Source organism: Lipophrys pholis (assembly GCF_963383615.2).
Source record: "Lipophrys pholis genome assembly, chromosome: 10".
NCBI classification, from domain to species: Eukaryota; Metazoa; Chordata; class Actinopteri; order Blenniiformes; family Blenniidae; genus Lipophrys; species Lipophrys pholis.
The window spans coordinates 14,952,365-14,977,545 of NC_137640.1; the positions used below are offsets into that span (position 1 = coordinate 14,952,365).

The 25,181-nt window shown below is 40.4% G+C and overlaps 1 protein-coding gene across 1 annotated transcript; it reads left to right on the plus strand.

Annotated features, from left to right (window-relative positions):
- Positions 1-9,302: 9,302 nt before the first annotated feature.
- lhx4 (LIM homeobox 4) lies at positions 9,303-20,738 on the plus strand (the record flags this gene model as incomplete). Its single annotated transcript, XM_080474177.1, is given in 8 exon segments — positions 9,303-9,360; positions 9,363-9,400; positions 9,403-9,628; positions 13,398-13,569; positions 15,009-15,211; positions 15,808-15,962; positions 16,811-16,982; positions 17,797-20,738. Coding segments are annotated over 8 exon segments (1,413 nt in total). The 3' UTR covers positions 18,186-20,738.
- Positions 20,739-25,181: the final 4,443 nt, after the last annotated feature.

Sequence of the window (25,181 nt, forward strand, 5' to 3'; positions counted from 1 at the left end):
AAACACACATACACATACACACACACACACACACACACACACACACACACACACACACACACAATATGCTGACTGATCGCCTACATGGAAGCAGAAGCGCGTCAAGCCTAAGCATCTGTGGTTGTGTGACTTAATTAAACTCTCAGATACTCTGAATTAGATTCTCAATGACCCATTACGACTTCCAGAATGGATTGAGAAAAGCACAGTCAGTCACCGGGAAGTTTTTTTTTAAAAGTTTCTTCCTCAAACAATGTCTAAAACATCTTCTGATGAATTTCAATATGAGGGTAGGCTGTTTTGGAAAAATGTCAAACTAAACTAAGCGTCATGTGGCGTTCCAAAACTTGTGTGTTGTCCATTTGTTTTAAGAAATTGTTCTAAAGGACTTTTATTATTTTTAAATCAATGTTTGCATCTTGACCCAGGTGATGAAGGTCCTGCACATCCAATCTGTTAATCTGGTTAAATGTTTACCTGTGTTTGTTACCGGATTGGAGTTATCGATGCTTTGGGCTGCATTACACCACAGAAGCCCTTTAACAGGTGTCTTGAGCTCCAGTGAGCTGTGAGTGTTCTGCTGGTTCAGACTAATGATGGCTAATGAGGAAGTTGGCAGGAGGGTAATATCTGTCGGAACCTTTGCCAAGACCACGATGAGCAGTTCATGTTGAGGACAGAGGCTTCAAATCTAAATCAAGACACATTCAGAGCTGTTTATGATTCCTACAAATTTCACAAAGGAATTAAGTTTTTCCAGGACGATTCCACAAGAAAAAAACAAAAAAAACATAAACAAACAGTAGTTGAGAATTAGGTTAATAAATCCATGAAACCTATGAAGCAATATCAGCTACTTGTACTAATTTTAGATAGCATTAATTTAATCCGGGGAATTAATGGGTTAGTAGTGTGCATGTGACAATAAAACAGAAAACAAGGTAACAGATCTGATAAATGACAAATTCCATGAAGGCAAAGTCTATAAACACTGTTGACTTCTCAAGCTAAATATCATTAGGTGTTGGCTTATTTGAGTGATGGCAACATTTGTGATTTCTCTGATAATTCTCTGAGGCACACTTGTCTGTTTTTTTTTTAAATGTTTCCACCCAGAAACTTTCACAACAATTTCAACATACATAAACACATCGATAGCACAACAACAACAACAACAACAACAACAACAACAACAACAACAACACTTCACTGGTCTCAATAGATGTTAATGAGCATCACACCACTGATGACATAAACCATAGCACTCTGATTGTGAATAAAATCAAAATGTATGAATAAATGTCCATAATACACAGGACTGGATTCCACAGTAATGTAGAAAGGCACAAACATTTTTGTGTCATATTTGGAACAAATACTTTGTAGTTTAGCATCACTGTGTTGGAGAAAAAATAATGTTTTCATTAAAATTGTATTGACATTAGTTTAACTGTTACAATATATGAAAGCATTATCATACTAAATATTAATATGTTGTACTGAATATCAGCATGACTATCTTGGAAGCCAGCCCTTTTAGTTCTGATTCAGCCCCATCCCCAATAAAATTCAATACAACATCCCCTCTTAAATACTATCGCTTAATTAAAGGCCTTAAACACACGGGATATAAAGCTGAATGAAGTTTTGGAACCAGCCTGAACTGGAAGCAGTTAACCCGTTCCTGTATGCAGTGCAACAGACAATCTGGGATGTTTCAATTTAAATGGAAAATTCCAGCTTTTTATCATCTTCACCCACTTTTGTGTGGATCCTGTCATAAAACAAAACAAGAAACATCTCCAGGACCTTTGACATACTATCACTGCTGATGAGTGAGGGCGGTAATGGGGGTGTAGTGATTTGCTCTGTCGCCTCACAGTGAGAAGACACAGGTTTATTTTTCAGGCACGAGTTAGAATGATCTCATTATTGCTTGGAGTTTTTGTGGGCACTGACCAGTAAGTTTCTTCTCAAAGACATGCTTGTTAGCTCATATTAATTGGTGACTCTAAAGTGTCAATGGAATTGATTACATGAGTGATTATGTGTCTCTCTAGGTTAGCTCTATGATGAACTGGTGACCTGTTCAGAGCAAGTCCTGCCTTTTGCCTGAAGTTAGATTAGATAAACGACATCCTCCTCGACTCTCAATTGGATGAAACAGATCCAGAAGCTGGACAGTACTGTCTTTAAACAGAAGTACCTCAATACATGTATGAATCATGGTGCTGGTATTGCAATTTGAAAAAAACACATGAAATATTCAGATAAAAAAATAGAATAGAACAGAACAGATTAGTGTTACTTCATGATCCCAGAGGGAAATTAGTTCAATCATCAGCTGCACGAATGAATGTGTTTTAAAAAAAAAAACATCAGTCCACAGCGTGGCTTCCTCAGACAAATCTTGAAAAGAGCTGCCCTGTACCCTGCTTAGTTCATTGATTATTTTCTCTCATTGAGTGCCAGCGCTGTCGCGGTGATAATATTTAATCCCATTGACCAGAGATGTCTGATTCTGGTGGTCTTGACCAGCCATAATGCTGAATCAAATAAAGCTGTCATCGCTGAACGTGAGCCAATCATTAGGTGAGTTAGAGAAGCGTCAGCAGGATCAGGATTCAACACGTCCACCACATGCTTAACAATCTGGACGGTACCCAAATATTTATATTTTACTTACATGTCTTTGGACAGCATGAAATAAGTTAACAGTTTTTTTGTCATCTGTCATCACTTGACTAATAATTAGTGGAGTAAATAGTCACAATAATGGCTCATGTAATATCAACATCCCTTGTGATCCAATTGATCTGACTACTTTCTTAGAAAACTTTTTTTGTTAATGCATGGACTGCCAAAAATTAAAGTCGTGTATTGAGACACAGTTGTGTTATGAAACCAGAGACTGAAGGGTAAAAACCTCACCTTGCTGCCCTGTTGTTGTCTTCCATAAATTAGACAATGCAGGGTTTTATAGTCACTCCTCTCCTGTGTGCTCGCTGCCTCAATGTTTATTACCCCTCCGGCATTGATATTAAAATGCAGGAGAGGCCTGATGCATTTTTCTGTCATCTCTCTTTCTGACTTTAATAATACTATAAAGCTTCCTGCTGTGGACAGAAGGAAATGCTGGGGTGGGGGATGAATAAATTATGAAAAAGAGGTTAATATATGGTATTCGTATATATCACATCTAAACTAAGCCAGATCCCCTTCCAGGTTTTGAACATGCAGCCTCTTAAAGGCAGGAGTCAAGTAGGGTCAGATCCATCTCATTTTACTGCTCCAGTCCCTCCCCCTTTCATGTGGTCACTCATCTGCTGAGTTCCAAATATCTCATCTCACCGGGAAAGAGTTGGGTTGCTGCATGCACTCGTGGGAGAACAGCGGGTGACTTTCACTTTACCGCCGCACAGCCAGACACATCGTGTTCAAACAAATGCATGAGTGAGACACACTCGATGCTCTGGTCGTACCTGGACCAGTGACTTTGTTCATTAGTGTCTGTTTGAACCTGTTTGCACCGTCACTCATGTTTGCTCTGTGACATTGTTCTGCAGCTATACCTTCTTCTTTTTTTTAACCTGTCTACATTTACTTTAAGTTCAACAATTTAACCTAAGTGAGAAAAACAGCTCATTCATTTGCATGGCCGACCACTAACATTTATGTTTGTTTTAAATTCAAATCAGTAAAGAAAGAAAATCAAACTGTGTCATTAAGCCAGCAGAAATATGTTAATACTACTTTCAATCTTAATCTGGGATGTGTATGTTATGTAATTGTACATTATAGAGTGTATTGTAGCATAATGTTTTCTTGTCTCTGTTTTAACTTTGAAGCAATGACATTAGTTTCATAGTTTTGAGTCTTGACTTAGATGCCTGCTTGTTCAATAGACAGTTTACTTAAGATTCCAAATGAAGTTATTTTGAAGCTTTGCATAATTGTGTGTATGTATGTTCCAGCTGCATTACGGTTAAAATGACATGAAATACTTGTGATTTTTGTGCGACATAGGGTCCATATTCAGCAACAATTTCTGTAATTTGTAAATCAAGCATATTATGCACTGGGACAAAAATTTCAATAGATTTTGTTCATCTGCAAAATCCATATATTTGAGTAAATTCGGGTAATTCAGCAAAATATGAGATTTTATTAATGTTTCCTTTGATGGTTTTAATTATGTGGAAAGAGGAACAGAAAAAATAAACTTGTGTTACGAACAACAATCCACCATCAATAATCAATTTGATTAAATTATCTTAAATTTGTATCCAACCTGAACTTTACCTCTGCTGCTCTGAGCTTCACTTCCCAAAAGAGCTTGATCATCTTATGGCTTTTGGGAAACAGGGTTATGGTCGGGTTTACACCCGTCCGTCCCCTCAGTTGGCAGATATCTCGCAGCGAGTGCTCTGGTAATGAAGTTGGAAATGGTCCAACAGTTGTCATTCACATAGCTTTAATTCACTCGGCGAACACTGTTCCTGTCTGTGAGCATCCTGAGAAGATTCACCTGTCTGTCCATCAGACACTGTTCAAAGAGATTTTGAAGTTTTTATTGTGATGTCATTTCAATCAGAAATTAAATTGTCTGAATTTAATCTGTAGCCTTCATAAAAAATAACAAGATTTAGGACCTGAACATATCATGTTTTACCAAGAATTAAGTGTGATGTTGGTCCAGGTTTAATTTGGACATATTAAATCTATAGAAATTGTTGGAATGCACTTTTACCAAAGCTACAATTAAAAAAAATTATATGGCCTATTGCCAAATGGCCTTTTTTTAAACAAAGTATTTATTTTTTTATTAAATTTTTTTTTCAAAATCGCAAGATCATTTACTTGTATTGGATGTTTGGTTTGCAGGAGAAAAAAATGTTCACAAAATAAAACAACGTATCCGAGACAGTCAGAGCCTCAACTCATGGAGACAAAAACGCTAATCAGATTATACTCTGGCTGTTAAAAAACATTGTGTGTGTGTGTGAGTGTGCGTGTATGTGTGTGTGTGTGTGTGTGTGTGTGTGTGTGTGTGTGTGTGTGTGTGTGTGTGTGTGTGTGTGTGTGTGTGTGTGTGTGTGTGTGTGTGTGTGTGCGTGCGTGCGTGTGTGTGTGTGTGTGTGTGTGTGTGTGTGTGTGTGTGTGTGTGTGTGTGTGTGTGTGTGTGTGTGTGTGTGTGTCACATAATGAACATATGCTCGTGACCTTTTTCATCATATTTATTTTGCTTACTGTTTTATTAATTTGTTGGAAACACGTGTCAGTCAATATTAGTCACATTCAGGTTCCACCAACAAAAACTGACAGTGTGGAGAACATTTTGATCCAAACTCTCATGCATGCAGTCCAACGTGTTGGTCATTTACTTTCCAGACTGATCAGATGAAGTTCATGCAGGTCTGGAGTCCATCCCAGTGCGCTGGGCAGGAATCGGACAGGGCAACACCTTGGGCTGCTGCCAGTGGAGCTTAAAATTAAACTGAATGATATACCTACATGGTGTTTCTGCTGTTCAGAGAAATTTCCAAAGAACCCCATGTTGTAGAAACATTGCTGTTATTTAAGCCTGTGGTAATCATTTTAATGTTTTCCAATTTTGATCCAAACGATAGTAAGTGTTCTCATCATTGGGTGTGTTTGTGTGAGGCTCAGTCGATGTGCGACTCACCAGCATGTCTTTACAAATAAAACAAGCCTATCAGGTAATTTGTAAAATCTAAATCAGGTCTCCCATCACACTGGTTTGGCTCGACGACTGGTTATTCGAGGCAAATGAGGCTATTACGGCCTCGTCTTAACACGACAGGGTCAGGTTCAATCAGAGAATTGGAAAATATCATTTCTGACTGGAATGGATTTCGTTTGTTCAACCAATCTCTTCTACTAATTACCCAAATGGACAGGAGCTGTCAGGAGACAATAACTATTCCCTAATAGAATTTGCCCCCCAAGTGCAATTTAATTTTCTCCTCCGCGCTCTCTCCGAAGGTTTCCCCCTCTCTTTCTGCTTCTCTCCCTCTCTCTGTTTCTCTCCTGCTTTTGGACCAAATGGTTATGGACACGGTGCCATTGCTATCTAATGTTGTTTTGTCAGAGGACGGAGGAGAAAGTTCGGATTGACTGCTGCTGTTCGGCTGAGCTCCGGTGCGTCCCGCCGAAACCAGCCGGAGCTGCACGGAGAAGAAGGAGAGGAGGAGGAGGAGGAGGAAGAGGAGGAGGAGGAGGAGGCGAGAAGAGACGCTGCCTCAAAATCACCTGCGAGAAGCCGTGATTAGGTAGGTCTGCGCGATGCATCGGGCAGCAATTCATCTTACAGAGGCCGAATAAATTTACAAGGTCCTAAAATATGCATCTTGCATGAAGCGAAGACAAGGGAGATATAATGCATTTTGTTTATATCACAACCTTAGAGGTGAATTTTAACGACTGTTGAACAGAAATTTAATGCGCGGTCATGATAGTGTTGTCAGCTTTGTAAAGGTGATTTTTATTTTTTTTTCCCAGCGTAAATTTAATTTTGCTTTCTTTGGGCGTGACTGACCTCTGTAAAACTGCAAAAGATCAACATCCAAATGGTATATTTATACACAATAAAAAATAACAAATCCTGTCCGTCCACTGTTTGCAGTTTTTGGCTCAGGCCTGCTGCAGGATGGCTGTGCGTGCATGTTTCTGACTAGAAGCTCAGTGAGATGGATCTGTGAATCGCAGATGTCAATAAAGTCGTCCACTGAAATATTATATCTAATTAGAGGTTGCTAGGTCAACCGTGGTGGCAAAGGAGTCGCCCTCTCTTTGAGTTATTGTCCGAGGCATGCATCTCCAGTGCAGAATATTTTTTCTTAATCTAACCTGGACAAAAATAATTGCCACGACGTTTCTGTGAGAAAATGTAGGCTATTTGTTCGATTATTTACCGTTAAGAATTCCGTTTGTTCTGTCTTTTTCATGTCGTAAGTCCTTACGTGGCGGTAAAGCGCATTGAAATTAATTTGACATGTGAAGTATATTTATATATATATATATAAATATATATGTATATATATGATATGATATAAACAAATGGTATATTTATATATATACTTATATATATATACTTCACGTGTGTGTGCGTGTGTGTAATTACAACACAATAGACCAATAGAGGCAAAGACGGAAACCTTAATTTAGTTTAGTAATAGCCACGTCTCAATTACTGTCTCAATTAAAGAGGAAAAACGTAGTCTTTTAGTGCTCCACTACACCAGATGTGCGCGTTCGCATCTTCCCTTTTTCTGCGTTTTGCATCCGTCAATTATTCTAATTGTGTTGCCCTTTGTTGACAGGTTAAGAGCATTTTTATCTGCATTATTTTCCAGGGCAGCTAAAGGCCCTCGATCCCAACAATCAGAGTAATTGAATAGTCGAATAAATTGAATGATCTTGAGGGGAAAAGTGTATAATGAAAACAAAGTAAGACCATATGATTCTGTAGCCACACGTGGATGGATGGATGGATGGATGGATGGATGGATGGATGGATGGATGGATGGATGGATGGATGGATGGATGGATGGACTAACGGACGGATGGATGGATGGAACACTTGTCCTACACGCTGCAGTTCTGAGTCGTTTTGATAAAATCCTGTAATATCCCAGCCTGCTTTTAATCAGCTTGATGCGGGTTTTCATTTCACTGAATTGCTTCTCAGGCATCGAGCATTCAGGCGAATGGGACTGTGAGTCCCAGCAGGAAGCGAGTAATCGGTACACATGAAGGAGTGAGATGCGTAAAAAAGAGTAACTGTGAATTTGACGTCCGACGTACTGACAAGGGCTGGAAAACTCACGTGTCTGTTACTGGAGGAAAGGTGCAGAAAATGCTTATCTCTTGGAGGGACCACATATTATATAATCAGCGTTCCATTTTTTCAATGAGCTTGGGCCCAGACGAACCTGACCCCACGTCATTGTGCCTGCTCCTCGAAATAAGAACGAGACCAATTGTTTTATTCAATGTCGTATTGATTTATACCACCTTTCAATGTATGTGGTCCACGTTTCCTACTACACCCTGATGCGTACATGAAATATAACTTAGAGGCCAGTTATATAAATCTCTGAAACAGATAAAACTGAAAGTGTGCAGCCAATAAAATTAAATATCATTTCGTCAAATAACGCCTGCTCATTGACTGAACACCTTGGCTTTGTCGTGGTTGTACATATGGTGCATGTGTGTCCCAGTGGCAGTCATTCACCTGGGACCTGCAGAACGACTCACAATTGATGGAAACGACCTGCGCCGGTTTGTAGGCGGATCGACGGCAAAGCGCCACGGTGTGTGCTTTTCTTTCCACGCTTGAAGTAAATTGGAAGCGAAGATTGAGTTCATCTAGCTTGAACTAGCAGCCCTCCAGAGGGAATATCTTATCCGGGAGAGCGGCCTCAGACGATGGGGTTTGAAATGAACAGTGTCAGGAGGACTGCGCCAAGACTCCTAATCCTACCTGTCAGAGAGAGAAGCTGCATGGGCGCAGCCACTGCCCCGGGAAATGCACAGCTCATACAGGTGACACATACATGAGTCCAATATTATTCCCTCAGTGTCTTGACTTCATGTTGTCTCGCGTGGCTCCAGTGACAGTTCGGTGTTCATTGAAAGTGATCCTGAAGATGGTTCCCTTTAAATGAAAATACCTTTTTGGACGTGTTGGTGGGTTTTCTCTGCTGAGAGCTCACTGAGAGCCGTGTAGGCCTACTTCTTACATGGCCTGTCAAATATAGGTAACCATCACGCCAAGGGTAAAACACAAAGGAAAAGGGTATTTGCTTTGGTGAAATGAGATGTTGATTATCTGTACAACCCTGTTTTTATTCAGAGGATGAAGCATCTATACTGTCTGGATGACCAGCTGTGATTTATCCAAAGACCGCGTTCTTGAATAAAATGATTTAATAACTGTTTCCCGAGTCAAACTCACGTTGGATTGATCCTCAGTTTTCCTGGCTGGAAGGGAGCCCCGTGCTCCTCTCCAGGAGGACTCCTGTCGGCCCGGGGTCCCTCCGGGAACCACTGCAGTGAGCTATTTATGTTCTCTACAAAAGCAAGGTCCCGCCTATCTGGAGACATTTTCATATACCATGTTAGACGCCTCTCCTCCTCCTCTCCTTTCTCCTGGTCCCTCGTACACCTATTGAAGATGTTTTCCGCCCTGGGGGCCTCCTCTTCCTGCGCTCCCATTGGCTGCCGGTGCGCCACTGCCGCGCTGACGTCAGGCCCCGCCGCCCCTGCAGCGCTGAATGGACCCAGCAGCCTGTCTGATCCACTCCAAAACAGCTCCGCACGGCACGGCACGCCACGGCACGGACTTCACCCGGGGAATAGACGAATAACAGGGACTTGACGGGACAAGCAGCTGAGAGCACTCTCCAGAGTGGAGCGGGGCCTCGACACCAGCATCATTTCTTTCCTTCACAAGACGAGGGGGAGTGCGCCCACCGTGTTGCGGGTGTATGTGCGTGCGTTCGTCTCCCGCTTTGGATCACGATGATGCAAAGTGCGGCGGTCCTACCGACAGAGAGTCCTGTGAAGAGTTTACCGGAGATTCTCGGAGTGCCACTGCAACGTAAGATATTCCCACTATCATTTTCTTTTCCCTTCGGTTTCTTATTCAATCTGGAAACTGGCGAGTGCATCCTGCATTGTGGGGATGGATACACGGAGAGAAGCTCAGTTGTAAATCGACTGAGATTGAAGAGAGGAAACTGAACCTTTCAGTCTCACATTGTCACCCACCGGCCAGTGATGTATGGTGCTTATATATCAAATGTGCAAAAATATGTCTGAGATAATTCTGCTTCATGGCCCCACAGTCAAGATATATGCATATTCAATTCATCTCTGCAGCCTCGCAGGGCTAGGCTGTACTCTGAAACAGGGTACGGAACCAGCGGGGGGAAAAAAACCCTGGCCCTTTGTCCATCATCAGAAAAACAAAGACATTAGAAAGAAAGTATATTTGATGTTAAATCCACAGTAATCTATTTGCTTCTTCAGTGTGGCCTTGAAGTTTGCAGCATCCTCCCCACGTTGTTGAGCTCACACTGAGCCTCCCAGCTGTTAATTTGTAAACGAGCCTGCTTGGTCAAGAGATCAGACGCAGTTGTCATCACCTATCAAACAAACTCACACTGACTTTGACTGACAGTCATTACAGGCTTTTATGAATACGTCTTTATTTGATCTGTTTGTGCTGAGAATATAGATTCAAACAATAAATTGTGACTCTACCCTTTACAATTGGGAAATACAATAGTTCCCATATCAGAATAGTCCATTATCACAATATTTTTATTACCTGGAGATAAAATGAAATAAAATAATATTCTTATCACGGTGAATTATTGCAGGAATGTCACCTTTTCCTACTTTGCAGCATAACATAGAAACAGGTACCTGTGTGTACCCATATATACATCTGTTGGCTCGCTGATCTGTGCCAGGCCTTCTTATAAACTCATCGTGCAATCCAAACCGAAGTGTACATTTCTGATCTGACCTCGTTATTTATAATAGAGTTGATAAAATACACAGATGGGCCGAGTCTAATTTAGTCGAACACTACAGAAAATCATCTACAATATATATATATATCCTATCAGGTCTTATTGACTTTTCTCCTCGTGTTTGATGAAACGGGATAGATAGGACGCGCTGCGTCGTACAGGACTCCCAGCAGCCTTTTCAGCAAAGTATTTAAATCTGACTACAGGAAGAGAGCCTGAATGTGTTCGGCTTATGCTCTTTAATTTTATAAATCGAGACAGATTAAAAGATTTGATAAAGATCCTGCCACTCAGTCCCCTGCGGTGCCAACATCCACCCTGGATTTAAACCTGGATTATTTCAGGAATAAACTCTGGTTATTTCTAAGCATTTCATATCGTAGACAGAGTACTCTGCTGACTCGGGGCGATTACATCCAAACCTTAACCTGTAGGCCATTAGTCGGTGGTCTAAAGTGTTTACCTCACGTTTAATTACCACAAATCATTTGACGATTGCACGTATAAGAAGCTGCCAGACTGCATCACCTCCACCTCCTTCAGACAGAAGCCCTGTTAGAGCACTGTGGCTCCGACGGTGTGTTTCATGCGTGAAATGACGGAGGCGATGAGACTGAAAGTGGTAAAGAGTGAAGAGTGGTGGTAACAGATAATACGATATGAAGAAGACCTCTCTCTCTCTCTCTCTCTCTCTCTCTCTCTCTCTCTCTCTCTCTCTCTCTCTCTCTCTCTCTCTCTCTCTCTCACACACACACACACACACACACACACACACACACACACACACACACACACACACACACACACACACACACACACACACACACACACACACACACACACACACACACACACACACACACACACACACAGCAGAGGCTGGATGCTCGGGTCTATGCCAAGAATCGTGCAGCTTTCCTTTCAGCACCACTTCTCTCTCCAAAACCATCCGGCTGCAGCTTCATCCTCCCACCACTTAGCTCCGGATATTATAGAACCGTCTTCATTTTAAAACGCGAGAGAGAGCCTTTCTCAACGATATCGCCACTTGTATTTATCGTCTCCGTACGAATTAATTCACAAAGAAAACACGGGCCGGTGTATGTGCAGGAATGCGGCTCGGTGTGTCTTATGGGCGCATCGCTCTGCTGTTGGTTGTTTTCACGCTTCAAACTGAGGCCACACACACTGTGTTGGTTAATCCTGCCGTTATTTATCTTTAGCAGCCGCTCTGAATGGCACATTGTTTTTCCACTGATTGTTTCAATCTTATTTTAATAAATTTTTATTGACGATTACCGCAACGCGTGCATTCACAAGACAAAAAAGGCTGTGTAAAAATATCTGTTAAAGTGTGTGTGTACGGGCGCGCGCTGCCTTGACCCACGCGTCGCAGAGGCTGTGCGCTTTGTTTTGCGCGCTGCACGGTGTGATGGGATTAAGCACAAGGCTTCCTCAGCCTCAGACGGTTATTGTAAGATGATTTCACGGTGGAGATATTTCCTCGCCTTTCTAAATGGCCACGGTGCCGCCCTGAGTGTGTCTGTGCTCTTGGTGGCTTCAGTATTAATGTCTCTTTTCTGGCTATGCTGAGAGAACGAGCGAAGAAAGACAGTGCGAATTCTGATGCTCTTTAAATAGAATATGTTGATTTATTGTTGGTTTATAGATCATAGCAGGAGGCCTTTTACAACATCAGTCTCTCATTAGTTCGCTGATTACTTGTTTAATTTAATGGAAGGGACAGGAGTTATTATATATATTTTTTTAAATGTGATAAATTAAATAGACACTCCACATACACACATCCTGAGGTACTAAAATAAGCTAAAATATGGAATCTGGCAGCTCTAAAGGTTCAGCTTTCAGAGAAAATTGACTTTTGTTTTGAGGAAAATTTTGGCTTGAATTTAATTTGCTTGAGCTATATGGTTCACTCACTTATATTTGATAGTACTGTTTCTGGATGAAATTATGTAATCGCATGGTCCCTGTCGATGAAGCACGATCAAAATGAATCGCCTTGACCCTAATTTTGCTTCCTACATCTCACCGACAACAGTGAATCATATCACCCTCAAAATAATTTTTATGGTTAAATACAGAGCAGAAAAGGGGAATAATAATAATAATAATAATAATAATAATAATAATAATAATAATAATAATAATAATAATAATAATAATAATAATAATAATAAACATTTATTCAGATACAACGTTTGCCTCTCCAACCTTAAAGCTCAGAGTTCAGGACCCTGGACAGAGACGCACATGTTCGCAGGCGTGCTTAAGTCATTCATCACACACAATTATATACAAAAAGTGCAGTGAAAGGCTTTATGTTCTGCACAGAAACAACAGTTTTTATGGGATAGAAGAAAAAACAATTTTTTTTAGAACCATCAGTTTTTCCTGATAAACAGTCACAGAAATGTAGACAAATGCATGATTTTAAACAATGAAAAAAATTTCCAGCACTACGACCAGAAAGATCATATTAAAAGAAATGAACAGCCAAACTGAGAAGATCAAGCGTGTGAACGACCAGACCCTTCATTTGATCACGATTACAGTATCATGGATGTCATATTTTTATTACTCAATGAGCGAACGTAATGCAGTAAATGTGAGCTCACTTCTCCTCACTTCACCGAGCATCTGACTACGAAGCTTTTTTACAATTTTTTAATTTAAATTATTTAAATAAAAATTGAATGAATAATTTCCTAGAAATGTTCATCACGGTGCGGAAACCAGGCGTCTGGCCTGTTATTTTGCGCATGTCCGCTGGCGGAGTGTGACCCTGTGCCCTTGTTGCCCTCGCAGAGATCCCTCAGTGTGCGGGCTGTAGTCAGCACATCCTGGACAAGTTCATCCTGAAGGTGCTGGACAGACACTGGCACTCCAAGTGCCTCAAGTGCGCCGACTGTCAGACCCCGCTGGCCGACAAATGCTTCTCCCGGGCAGGCAGCGTCTACTGCAAGGAGGACTTCTTCAAGTCAGTGCGATTCACATTTGTAATATGTTGTTGATTTCGTTTTATTCATACTATTGACAATATTTTTCCCCCCAAGCATTTCTGCAGACAATCATGTCAACATTTCTCTTGGTCCAATAAAAACTATCAAGTGGCAAACAGGGAAAGCTGCATTTCAATAACAATAACAATAACAATAACATTAACAATAACAATAACAATAACAATAACGCTTGTTTTTCAAGTCACGAACATATTTTAAAATGATATTGAAACGCCAACAATATAATAATAATAATAATAATAATAATAATCATAATAATAATAATAATAATAATAATAATAATAATAATAATAATAATAATAATAATAATAATAATAATAATATAGTATTTTAAAACACTATATATGGGGGTTTGTCCATGTGTACTTATTATAATGACATTATATAATCATCAGTTTTCTAAATTGTATTTTTATATATTTTTTCTCTTATTGGTGAAGCAAAATAAAAAAAATTGTAAAAAAATATATATTTATGTGTTATTATCTTTCTTGATTAATTTTTTTATACAATTGTATCTTTACTTAACAGGTATGATTATTTCTATTATGAAAAACGAAACTGGAAATTCATGTGCTGCTAATACCCACAATTTCTTTATTTTTTAATTTACATTGCAGTATGTGAGTTATTTCAAAAACTGTTTATTTAAAAATCTTTTTGTCATTTTGCCTCATTCTTTCAATGATTGGATTTCTGAGGCATTACAGAAGAAAATTGAGTTTGACGTTTATCCAAAACAGGATCAGTCGATCTGGGCTTTTTACTAAATCGTGTTTGAAAGGTTTTAATGCTGCACTGTGGACTCAGTGGGAAATAACTGTGTTAGTTGACCCAGGCAGCAGCATGGGGGCTACAGGCATGTTCAAACCGTGGAAACATGTGGGTGACGTTTCCCTCGAGCTTGCTTCCCATTGGTGATTTGACGACTTCACCTTGCTCTTTTTTATTTTTGTGGGCTGGTCCTGTGATTTAAAGCCTCTCCTGAGTCAGTGTTTTATTGATTCTCCTCAGGGTGTGTTTACTTTGATTACCCCTCCTCCTCATCCTCCACCACCTCGTCCTTAGCTCTCAGTACTTCATCTGCAAACACATAAACATGCAAACACGTACATGCACACGCAAGCGGCTGTGCACACACCACACAGTGCATTGATCATGTCCATCCATCAACCAGCAGACAGATCTATCGTTAGCGGAAATGCCTTCCAGTGCTGATCCCCCCTTCAACAGCTGGAGTTTCTATTAACACAGACATCACGCCATCATTCTTAGCTGCAGCTTCAATATAATCTTCTCACATGTGAATTTTTAAACCTAGCAAGCTTCACTGTCTTCTAAATTTTTGATCGTTACATTTTCTGATCCAATCTCTCTTCTCTATTCCTTTCTGCAGGCGCTTTGGAACAAAATGTGCGTCGTGCCAGCAGGGCATCCCTCCGACACAGGTTGTGCGCAAGGCACAGGATTTTGTGTATCACCTGCACTGCTTTGCTTGCATCATGTGCAGCCGACAGTTGGCCACGGGGGATGAGTTTTACCTCATGGAAGATGGGAGGCTGGTGTGCAAGGTGGATTATGAGACTGCAAAACAAAATGGTAAGTGTGCAAGAACAGATAACAATATTTTATGTTAAAACCCCAGAAAATATTTAGCTGAAATCCACTCTGCAAAGAATGTGAAAAAACCAACAACAACAACAACAAAAAAAGACTGGGTTAAACGGTACGATAAAAATACACATTCCCATTTCTCTGTGTCCAAATGCTTCGTGTCTCCAGCTTCACTTTTCTCCATCAGAACGAGAAGAGATTATGTGATTGGTCAGCTTTTCTGCACTGTTTAATGAACCGACATGACGTCTGCCTGTGGATCCACGTTGTTTGTTGTCTGTGTGCTTGCTCTGTGCTTGCTGTCTCTTCTGAGTTTTCCATGCATATCTGATTGATTATGTAAAGTGAAGCTGTGTGCTTATATGGTGGCAGCTCCAATAACTCCACTCTTCTGGCAACGGGTAGATTTACGTCCTCTGGTGTGGCAGTGGGACAGATACACAAGGACAATCATACACTTCTTTACATGACCATTCACTTCATTTGACAGGCATATGTTGTACGCAAAGGCCGAGGTTCATGGTCTCTTAGGCAACATGACAAATGTAACAAGTCCCTCACACTTATAATGGTGTTTTCAGATGATTCAGAGGCAGGGACCAAGCGACCAAGGACCACCATCACCGCCAAGCAGCTGGAGACCCTGAAAAGTGCCTACAAAAACTCGCCGAAGCCGGCACGTCACGTCAGAGAGCAGCTGTCTTCGGAGACAGGACTGGACATGAGAGTAGTGCAGGTTGGGCACTTTGTCTCCTCTCATTCGTATATTCCTGGAAAGACTTCCATCGGCAGCATAATGCAGCAGCTCAGTTATTTACATCAGGCGGCCTGAAATTGGCTTCTGTTTTCAAGTTTTATCTCACATGATTTATCCCCGCATGAACCTGATTCCTAGCGTGAACCTGCATGAGGGCCTGAGATTGTCCAGCAGGTCGTGCCTGGATCCAAACTTCTGAATCACTGCCAACATCTCTGATTTGTTCAGTTAATGAAACACTTAATGAATGAATAAATGAAGAGACGCAAAACAGAATCTCACTTTAATTAAACAGTATTTCAAATGATGTATTTAATATATGAAATAAGTAATCAGGACACTGTAACAAGGGTTTCTAGATGTTAGGGCAACCCTTTTAAAGATGTTTTTGAAAGACATATTATTCATTTTGCATTTCATCCTTTCTTTCTTTAGCCTTTATTCAGTCAGGAGAACCACATTGAGATTAACAATCTCTTTTACGTGTCCTGGATTTGCATATAGTATCGCCTTTTTCATTCCACATTCACTCTCATGCCCTCTTTTGAAATAACTTTCATTACATTTTTCTCAGTGTTTCTTTCAAAGAGATTTTCTTTGTAGTTTTAAAATATGTTTCAATTTGTTATTTCTTTGCATTTTAGTATGTTTTTCTTGGTCCATTAAGAAAATATGAGATAATATTATATTCATTGTTCTACATTTATTCTGCACATTACTGTGTCACACATGGTTATTTCTAGTACGAAACGAGAGGTGTTTGAAAAAAGGAACAAGTCAAATATTGATGCATATTTATATTGATGACATTTGCTTTTCTTTATCAGGTTTGGTTTCAGAACAGGCGGGCAAAGGAGAAGCGTCTGAAGAAAGATGCAGGCCGCCATCGCTGGACTCAGTTCTACAAAAGTGTCAAACGCAGCCGAGGAGGAACTAAGGTGGAGAAGGAGAGCTCAGCTGATGACGCAGGACTCAGTGACAGTGAGCTGAGCTTCAGAGGTACAAATTCCACCAAGTGTATATCTATTATTGCTTAAGACTGAGTTCCCTGAAAGGGAATTGTCAGCCATGTTGTCGTGCTGATGGAATTAACGAAGTCTACAAGCTGCTAAATGACATGAGCGGAGCAGCAATTGAATGTGTCTTTTGCAGCGTTTCATTTGTTTTCCTGTGTTGCTCAGTGCACGGTGTCGCTCTCAGACAAATCCAAAATGGCATTCTCATTTTACATTCCTCTCACACTATGCTCATGGCTGCTGACGCATCCTCCCGCCTCTGTTTGTTGCCATGATGGAGCTTATTGGAAGAGAGAGAGGGTCTTTAGTGGGATGCAAACGACATTTTAGACATCCCTGTGTTATTTAATGTTTGCAAACCCCGTTTTGGGTAGTCATAAAAGTCTTCAAGCCACTTTTAAAAAGAAGGCTATTTTTATGAGAAATGAAAACGTGGTGACAGAAACTCTATAAAGCCTGTGAGGCTTTTAGTCAATTAGAGAGAAAGTGCTCTGGGACTTTGCTGTTATTGAAGCCACCCAGGGGAGAGATTGAAGTGGAAACAAATATTTTGTGCAACAGTATGTGCACAGATAGAAATCTCCATTTCTAGAGCAGGAGAACATAATTTCTCTGTAATTTTGAATCCTACAGTTGCTCCACTCGCTGTCCCTCCATGATACTCATGTAACATTGCCACAATAAATTTGAATTAAAAGCAGTTCCTTGTATTGAAATATAACAACTATATTATGCTGAAGTAGGTGATAGTAAGTTTTTACACCCTCTCATTCTAAGTGATGACGTTTCCTCCACAGATGATCAGGTCCTGTCAGACCTTGGCCACACCAACGGGCTTTATGGGAGTGTTGGTGACGTGACCAGCAGTGGCGTGCTGAATGGCAGCTTCTCCGTCGATGCAACTGGACAGCCCTTTCACGACATCCGAGCTGGAAGTCCTTACGGTCTCCCGCAGTCGCCCTCTTCCATTGCCTCTCTGCCTGGCCACACCCCTCTCCTCAACAACCTGGGTTTCAACATGGACAATCTGGTGGTACAGGGAGGTCCGGGAGGCGTGGGACAGGCTCTGAGGGCAATGGCAGGAGGCCCCACCTCTGACCTCTCCACAGGCAGCAGTACAGGATACCCTGACTTCCCCACTAGCCCCGGCTCGTGGCTGGATGAGATGGACCATTCCCAGTTTTGAGTCTCATTTGTGGGGAAACGTGAAAACAAACTCAGAAGGCTTTTTACCTTTCTTTGTAACGCCCTCCAAAATTGGTATGTTTTATGAGGCTGGAAGATGAAGAGAAGAAGAGGAGACACACGGCTGTGCATCCTCATTCATAATGGTGAGATAGCGGTCGAGTCAGGATGTGTGACAAAAGCAGCGAAAAACACCTCCACACTGAATGTTCAATCCCAACACTGTATTATATGATTTTTTTTTTTTTTTGGTGATCACCTGACTTTATTTTCTTTGTTCACTCTCTGGAAATGAGACTGGATGTTGACGATGTTTGTGGATCATGCTCACAAGGGTGAAAATGTTGTCTCTTCTGCTTGAATAAGTCTAACATGTCCAACATTAGGGCTACAATCGAGATCAGAGTCCTTACGAGACCCAGGAGGCACCTGCATGCTTCTGATTCATAACGAGTAGAACTGCTGTCTGGCCGTATCGAAGCCTTTCACATTGGCAATGCACTTTACTCTCCTCCTCTTTTTCTACATATGGACAGGAGTACAGAGGGAGGAAGAGAGAAAGAGGAGAGACATATGCACAAGGCAAATACAGTGTTTCATTGGGAGAGGAATTTACAAGAACTGTGGCACAAGTGTGAATTTTGAACCATGCTGATGTTTTTTAAATGTATTGCTGAAGCTTACAAGTTGTTAGGAAGTAGATGGCCGTTGGTCAGTCCGTATGTCGTCTGTTCATCGAGGCCGACGCCTCCCCTTGTTTGACTGAGGGTGAACACTGTTTGCTACACAGCAGGTCTCTCTTCTATGTTTATAAGTGCTTGACTTATTATTGTCTGTGGAACAGCTGCTGGAGTGCAGATGTCTGTCAGTATTAAATTTCCCCTGACTCGCCAAGAATCAAAGCTTATGTGTTTGAAGACTGTCAAGACATTTTATGTTTGAGAAATTCAGCTCTGACCACATCACATAATTTTGTAAGACATGATATATGAACTATTTATTTATTATTTTGAAAGCCGAGATGCAGGCATTTTGATGAGACATGCAGTTTCTTGTTGTTTTTGCAAAGATTATTGAGTGGCTTCAGTGACTAAACATAAATTTGACACTCTGATTACCGACAAGTATTAGCAGGCACGCGGATAAAATGATAAAGAAACGTCCCTTTGTGCCTGCTTTTGTATTCCTTCAGTCTGATCCAGGCTTCCCTCTGTAATCCACTCAGTCCAGCAGCTCGGGCTTTGCCTGCTATCAACCTACTTACTGACCCCAGATGTGCTGTCAGCCTGTTCTCCCACCGTCTGGCCTCCAAGCCGGAGGGATTACCATAGTTCCCCACATTCAAGGCTGATACTTCAGCATCAGAGCTGACATGACTGCTGGGCCGACGCGTTTCTCACAGTTCGTGCAACACCGACTGCATCTTAAAGCCCGCCATAACAGATCGAATAGAGGAGTGAATCACGACAAGGACAACATATGTTGGTTGTCTTGAACTGCAAACTATCTTTGAGCGGCAAACAGTTTAAGTTGACCCGCTGAGCAAACAGCAGCTATTCCGATTTAAAAGGTGTTGAAAAGATGTCAACTGGGTCTTAGCTCAACTCCTGTTTTTATTACAAAGAAATCAAATGTTATTGATGTGGGCACCTTTTTTGCAGAAACATTGCCAATTCTTTTATTGTTATTGTTAATATCTTCGTTGTTATATTGTTACCAGAAAACAAACCAACAAACCAAAAGTGACACCATGGGAAAAGAAAATCTTGAAATTACAGCCTGCAAATTACACTTCATCCAGTAAATACCTACACTGGGATCAGGGTGTAAAGGAAGGGGTGAGGATCATAGGCCTGGAGTGCATAAACACTTTAGAAATGCATAAGTATGTTGACAATAACTCCACCATGAGAAAAAAAAGTTGATAAAAAATATTAGACAACATGGAAAAAGAAATTTGAATTCATTTAGTGGTGATGCAAATTGTTTTGAGTGCTGTGTACTTTACTTTTCCTACTAAATATTTGTTTTTCAAGACCAAGATGCTGTAAAAAATTATACAAACCAAGTCTGTTTTGGACCCCAAAATAAATCATTATGTTTCCAGTAATTAAAAAGGACTTATTGTTAATTTATACCTGCTTGATAAGAGAAGTTTTGTTACTCTATTATTCTAGGTATCCTTCCCTTTGTACATGCCAGTACAGGCTGCACTAATATGTGGCCATATACAGTAGGTGCATACTTTTTACAGTGTAATTTGTGGGCCGTAAGCTGAAGATTTACGTGAAAATTCTGAACAGTCGCGTTACCACTACAGTTTTGTTGAGTCTGTGTTGCCTCAGAAGTTTGCATCTTTATTGTTGTAAATTTTGTACAGTTTGAAGACGTGTTGATCATCTTGTTTCATCAGCGCTATTTATTATTGCCATGTGTCTTTGAAAAAGATGTAAAAGAGAGCACTGAATTTATTCATTTATGCCTTCTGTGTAATGGTATGAACATTGTACAGTCAAATCTATATGAAAAAATAAAGCTGAATTGTCTTTGGGTTATCCTCGACTGCTTGTCTCTCTCAGACACTGAGCCTGCTGTGATGAATTTGGGACTTTGTTTTTAATATACCAAAGGTAAAATATGTGCTGTTGGTGTTTTTATTATTTTGCCTTATCGAAACGCTCTTAGAGCGAGTTAACCCGCAAATTCATTTACCCATTGAGAGCATTTACCACACACTTAGGCCTCTATTCAATTGTGGAGATCCATTTACCACCAACAGACAGTGGTCAGTCAGTTAACAGTGATTGATACCGCTTTCCTCTCTCGCTCCCAGAGTGGGGGTGACAAGAAAGATACATGAAGAGGAAGAATAAAGAATAAAGAAAAGAGGAGAGAGGATCAAAGCCTGTGGAGAAACAGATGCTTCACTGGCTCTTTCTCTGATCCCCTCAGTGCTAAAGAGACACAGCAGCAGACTGCAGCACTGCACTGTCAAATCTACTCTTAATCCCCGTTCTGTTAACTAATTGAAGGAGAGCTTTGTGAAATGTAGGCAAATATGCCTTGTAGTCAGGCTAAGAGATACTACGGTCCATATGCAGGTTTTTCACTTGTATGTCAGTATGTCAAGGAGGTAAAGCATCTGTTTATGCTCGACTGTTTACTTGCTATTTAATCCATTGAGCCATTAACAATTTCCAATGTAATCTAAAAAGAAAGTGATTTTGGGGGGAAATAAGTTCCACTACAGCTTGAGGCAGCACCGAAGGACTTCCTCTACCTCAAAATATTTATAATCCCTGCAGGAAGAAAATCGTACGGCTGATTAATATCGTTGTACAGGATTGTTTAATATGCCATTTTTAACATGCATACAAAATATAACAGATACTGAGAGCAGACCTGTGGATATCAGATCTGTGAACATGTGCCTAGAATTGTTAATTACAAGCACCCATTTTCCTAAATTAGCTCTGCCACAAATAGTTATAAAACAATGCACTGATGTAGAAAAATACATTTGATGTGACACCTAATCTTTAACATGGAACCTTGGAAGACACAAACCATTTTCACATGTTCAGAACACAACTACACCAGTCAAAAGTCCAAAAACCCATGTTGTGTCATTTTACCATCCCACCTACAGCGTCGCTCTGCCAATTTGTGCCACACAAAACAAAACAAAAAATGTATACAGCAAATATTAAAGCAGAGACTGCACAGATTTTAAAGACATATAAAGATTTAAAAAAAAAAAAAGAAAAGTTTTTCAGCCTAACCCATTGAAAAGATCTCAGTTTCAAAGAGAAGTTAATGTTTCAGAAAAGCGTGTGAGTCACTTTGAGGATACTCTCTTAAGCTGTCACCTGACTCATATTCGTATTTTGCGGACTCATATTTTGACCTTTTGGTGTAGTAAACACTATCTTTAATGTATACAAGATATTCAGGATAAGGGTTCATACAGATTCATGCATGTTTGGATCAAAACAAGCATAATAGCGACAAAATATTTATCTTGCTACATAAAAATATAATATAGAAATAAAAATTTTCCTCAGATGATTAATAATGAGGGTAATTGGTCTAACATATTATCTTTCATAAACCTACTTTGGTTGCATGCGGGATCACTTGGTCAACAGATTACAGACATATGTAATGTAATGTAATGTACTATAACATAAGCAGCCTTCTATCAGGTTGCTTACGGATGCTACATGTGTACATACTGCTGGTATGACTGCAGGCATCCAAACCAGCCACATTTTGAGGGTCAGTTTCCAACAACTGCTTGATTACAATTTAGGAAAATATTAGAATCAAAACCATGTGACCTGCATTTGTAAACTGTTTGCTGCGTGGAAAAAGAAAGGTCTGTCAACACGAAGGACATGAACAAAGTGTCACAACCTGACAGGTTTGGATGTGTGTGTTGCTGTTGAGCCTCGAGTATTGTCCATTTGCATTTTCTGGACTGCTAAAACCTCTCAGGTTGCAGTGAATTTATTCTCGGTAACAATGGTATTGGCTAAGTATGTATGGGATTATAATGAAATTACACCACGGTGTACATCTGTATGAAGCTCATTTCTATGCAGCAACGTGCAGCATTTGTCTGAGAGCAGGCCAGTGGAACCCAAACTTAAGTGTTATCGATTCCTCGGTGTTTTAGCTATTCCTGTTGCATTACAAAAACAAAAAGCAAAGAGTCAGCCTAGTTGGAGTTTGCACGTTTGCATAAAATGCTACAAATTGAGCTGGTTTTTATTTCGGCATTGATTGGCTCGGATATGGGCATTAATGGATAGGCTCTAATAGTACGGGCTTACAAAGATAAAGGGCCACATGGACAGTTAGGATAATTTACACGCCACTTACAGCACTAGTATACAAATAAATCTGTGGAAACTCCACCACTGTTGCTTTTGCGAAGATGACAAACACAAACACAAATGCCATTATCATCGATCGAAAGGCTTTTATTACAAACTTCCTGAAGGAAACAGTTTTTTTCTCCATCTGAAGCAAACGGGAATAAATTAACATGCAAAACAGATAGGATTTGCTTTGGGCCAAAAGTCAATCTTGCAGCGTTGAGACAGGGCATTTTTCTCCCCAAACGACTCCATCCAGCCTGCAGTGAACAATGATCCGCAGGATGACGGAGTGAGTCTTAAAGAGGGGCTGGAGTCAAACAGAGGCCTCTCAATGACACCCTCAAGGTTGTGAGCTCATTGCTGTTTTAATGTGAAACTGAGACTTTTTCATTCAATAATCACTCTGCAGCAGATCACAGAGAGATGACTGGCAGTCAAGGGAGGAAGGTTCAGCACCCTGACTAAAAGGGGACAGAAAAAAAAACCCAACAGTAGTGACGATAACTTGTGTACAATTCTGGAGGATTTAATCTTGTGGCGATTTCAAGGCTTCGTTTGTCAGTTTGTGTGAAATCTGACATATCAGCTCTGGTGTGGCAGAAACACTCAGTCACCATCTTAAACTACTCATCAAGCTTTAGAGCTGAGCCTCAAATCCTCAGTGTGGGAAAGTAACAGAGTAAATAAAAAAGGTTTCCATGAGCATTTTAAATATTATTCTTGTCATCCACAAAAAAACAGTCGTCGAGCAGCTCTTTGTAAAGATCGCTGACCTGTTAGCTTTAGCATTAGCCAATCTGGTGATTACTACTTTGTTAAACACATGTTTACTCTACTAAACTCAATAATGGTGAAATATCAGTCCTCCGTACAACTTCATGAAGTATGTTAAATTGAACATCAATATTATCCTACATCCTGAGCAGCCCCGCATAAACATCTTCTCTGTATAAGATATTTGTCTAGTTTGGTAGCTTCGTTTGACAGTTTACTTTCTGCTCTTTCTCGTTTGTTATTCGTTCAACTGTTCTGCTTATAAACTGATAACATTTAGATCATAGACCATCCTCCTCCCAATATGTAACTTCAGAATGAGTGAATCAGTAACCCACACAGTGGTGACAACGCTCAACTAACATGTCATAGCAACACGATAATAACACAGCACATTAAAAACATACCAACTGAGAAAGACAATTCAAGGCAAGTAACACATTGTTTTTGTTTCAGTAAGTTTCTACTTAAAGTTGCAACTGCGAACTGTAATGAAGTACTATTTTTCACTAACTTGTAAAACACTGAGTCATACACACACGGGGGCAAATGCACAGTATTGGACACCTGTGAATGAATATTAGTGGGAAGTGGTTGAGCAGCAGTGATTTCTGCTTACTGTTGAGTTCCCAGCCACACTGCTGAGGTAGGGGGAGTGAGAAGGGGCTGCAGCAGAGAGACGAGATGGAGGGGGGTGTGGGGGACTGAGGCGGGTTGCATTAAGAGCTGGCCAAAGCAACAACATGGCATGGCTTTTACTCAAGAGAGAAAGGGAGAGAAAACAAGAAAAGAGCCACTGTGCAGAATCCTAGTGAGGAAAAGGTAAAGCAAGGATGGAGGTAGCCAATTTATCACATGTAAGAGAATAAACATTTACACTAAAGTGCAGATAATTACTATTCGTATAAGCATAATTTATAAGTATACATCAGTGTTGTGTTTTTGAGACTTACCCTAATTCAGTATTATTTTATCTTATTTTCATATTAGGTACAAGCACAGAACAGCACAAATAGTTTTTTTTTTAATATTACAAGCAACATGAATGTAAAATGATCCAGGTTATTGATAGTCTGTGTGTTGTTGATTCCTCCGCCCCTGAGAATGAGACCAGTTTATCTGTAACCATCCAGCATCTCATTTTCAGTGACGAAATCAAAATCTAAACTTTCAATAAAGTTTTATAGGTTATCATGTGGCTGCTGGTCAACTTGGCTCGGCCAACCCTGCTCACATTCAGGAGTCTCCAGAGTGACTGCCTCTACTGGGATGCCTTACAGGAGTTAATCTATTCCTCTAAGGGAGATGGGCATTTTTAGACACAATTGGTATTTCTCATG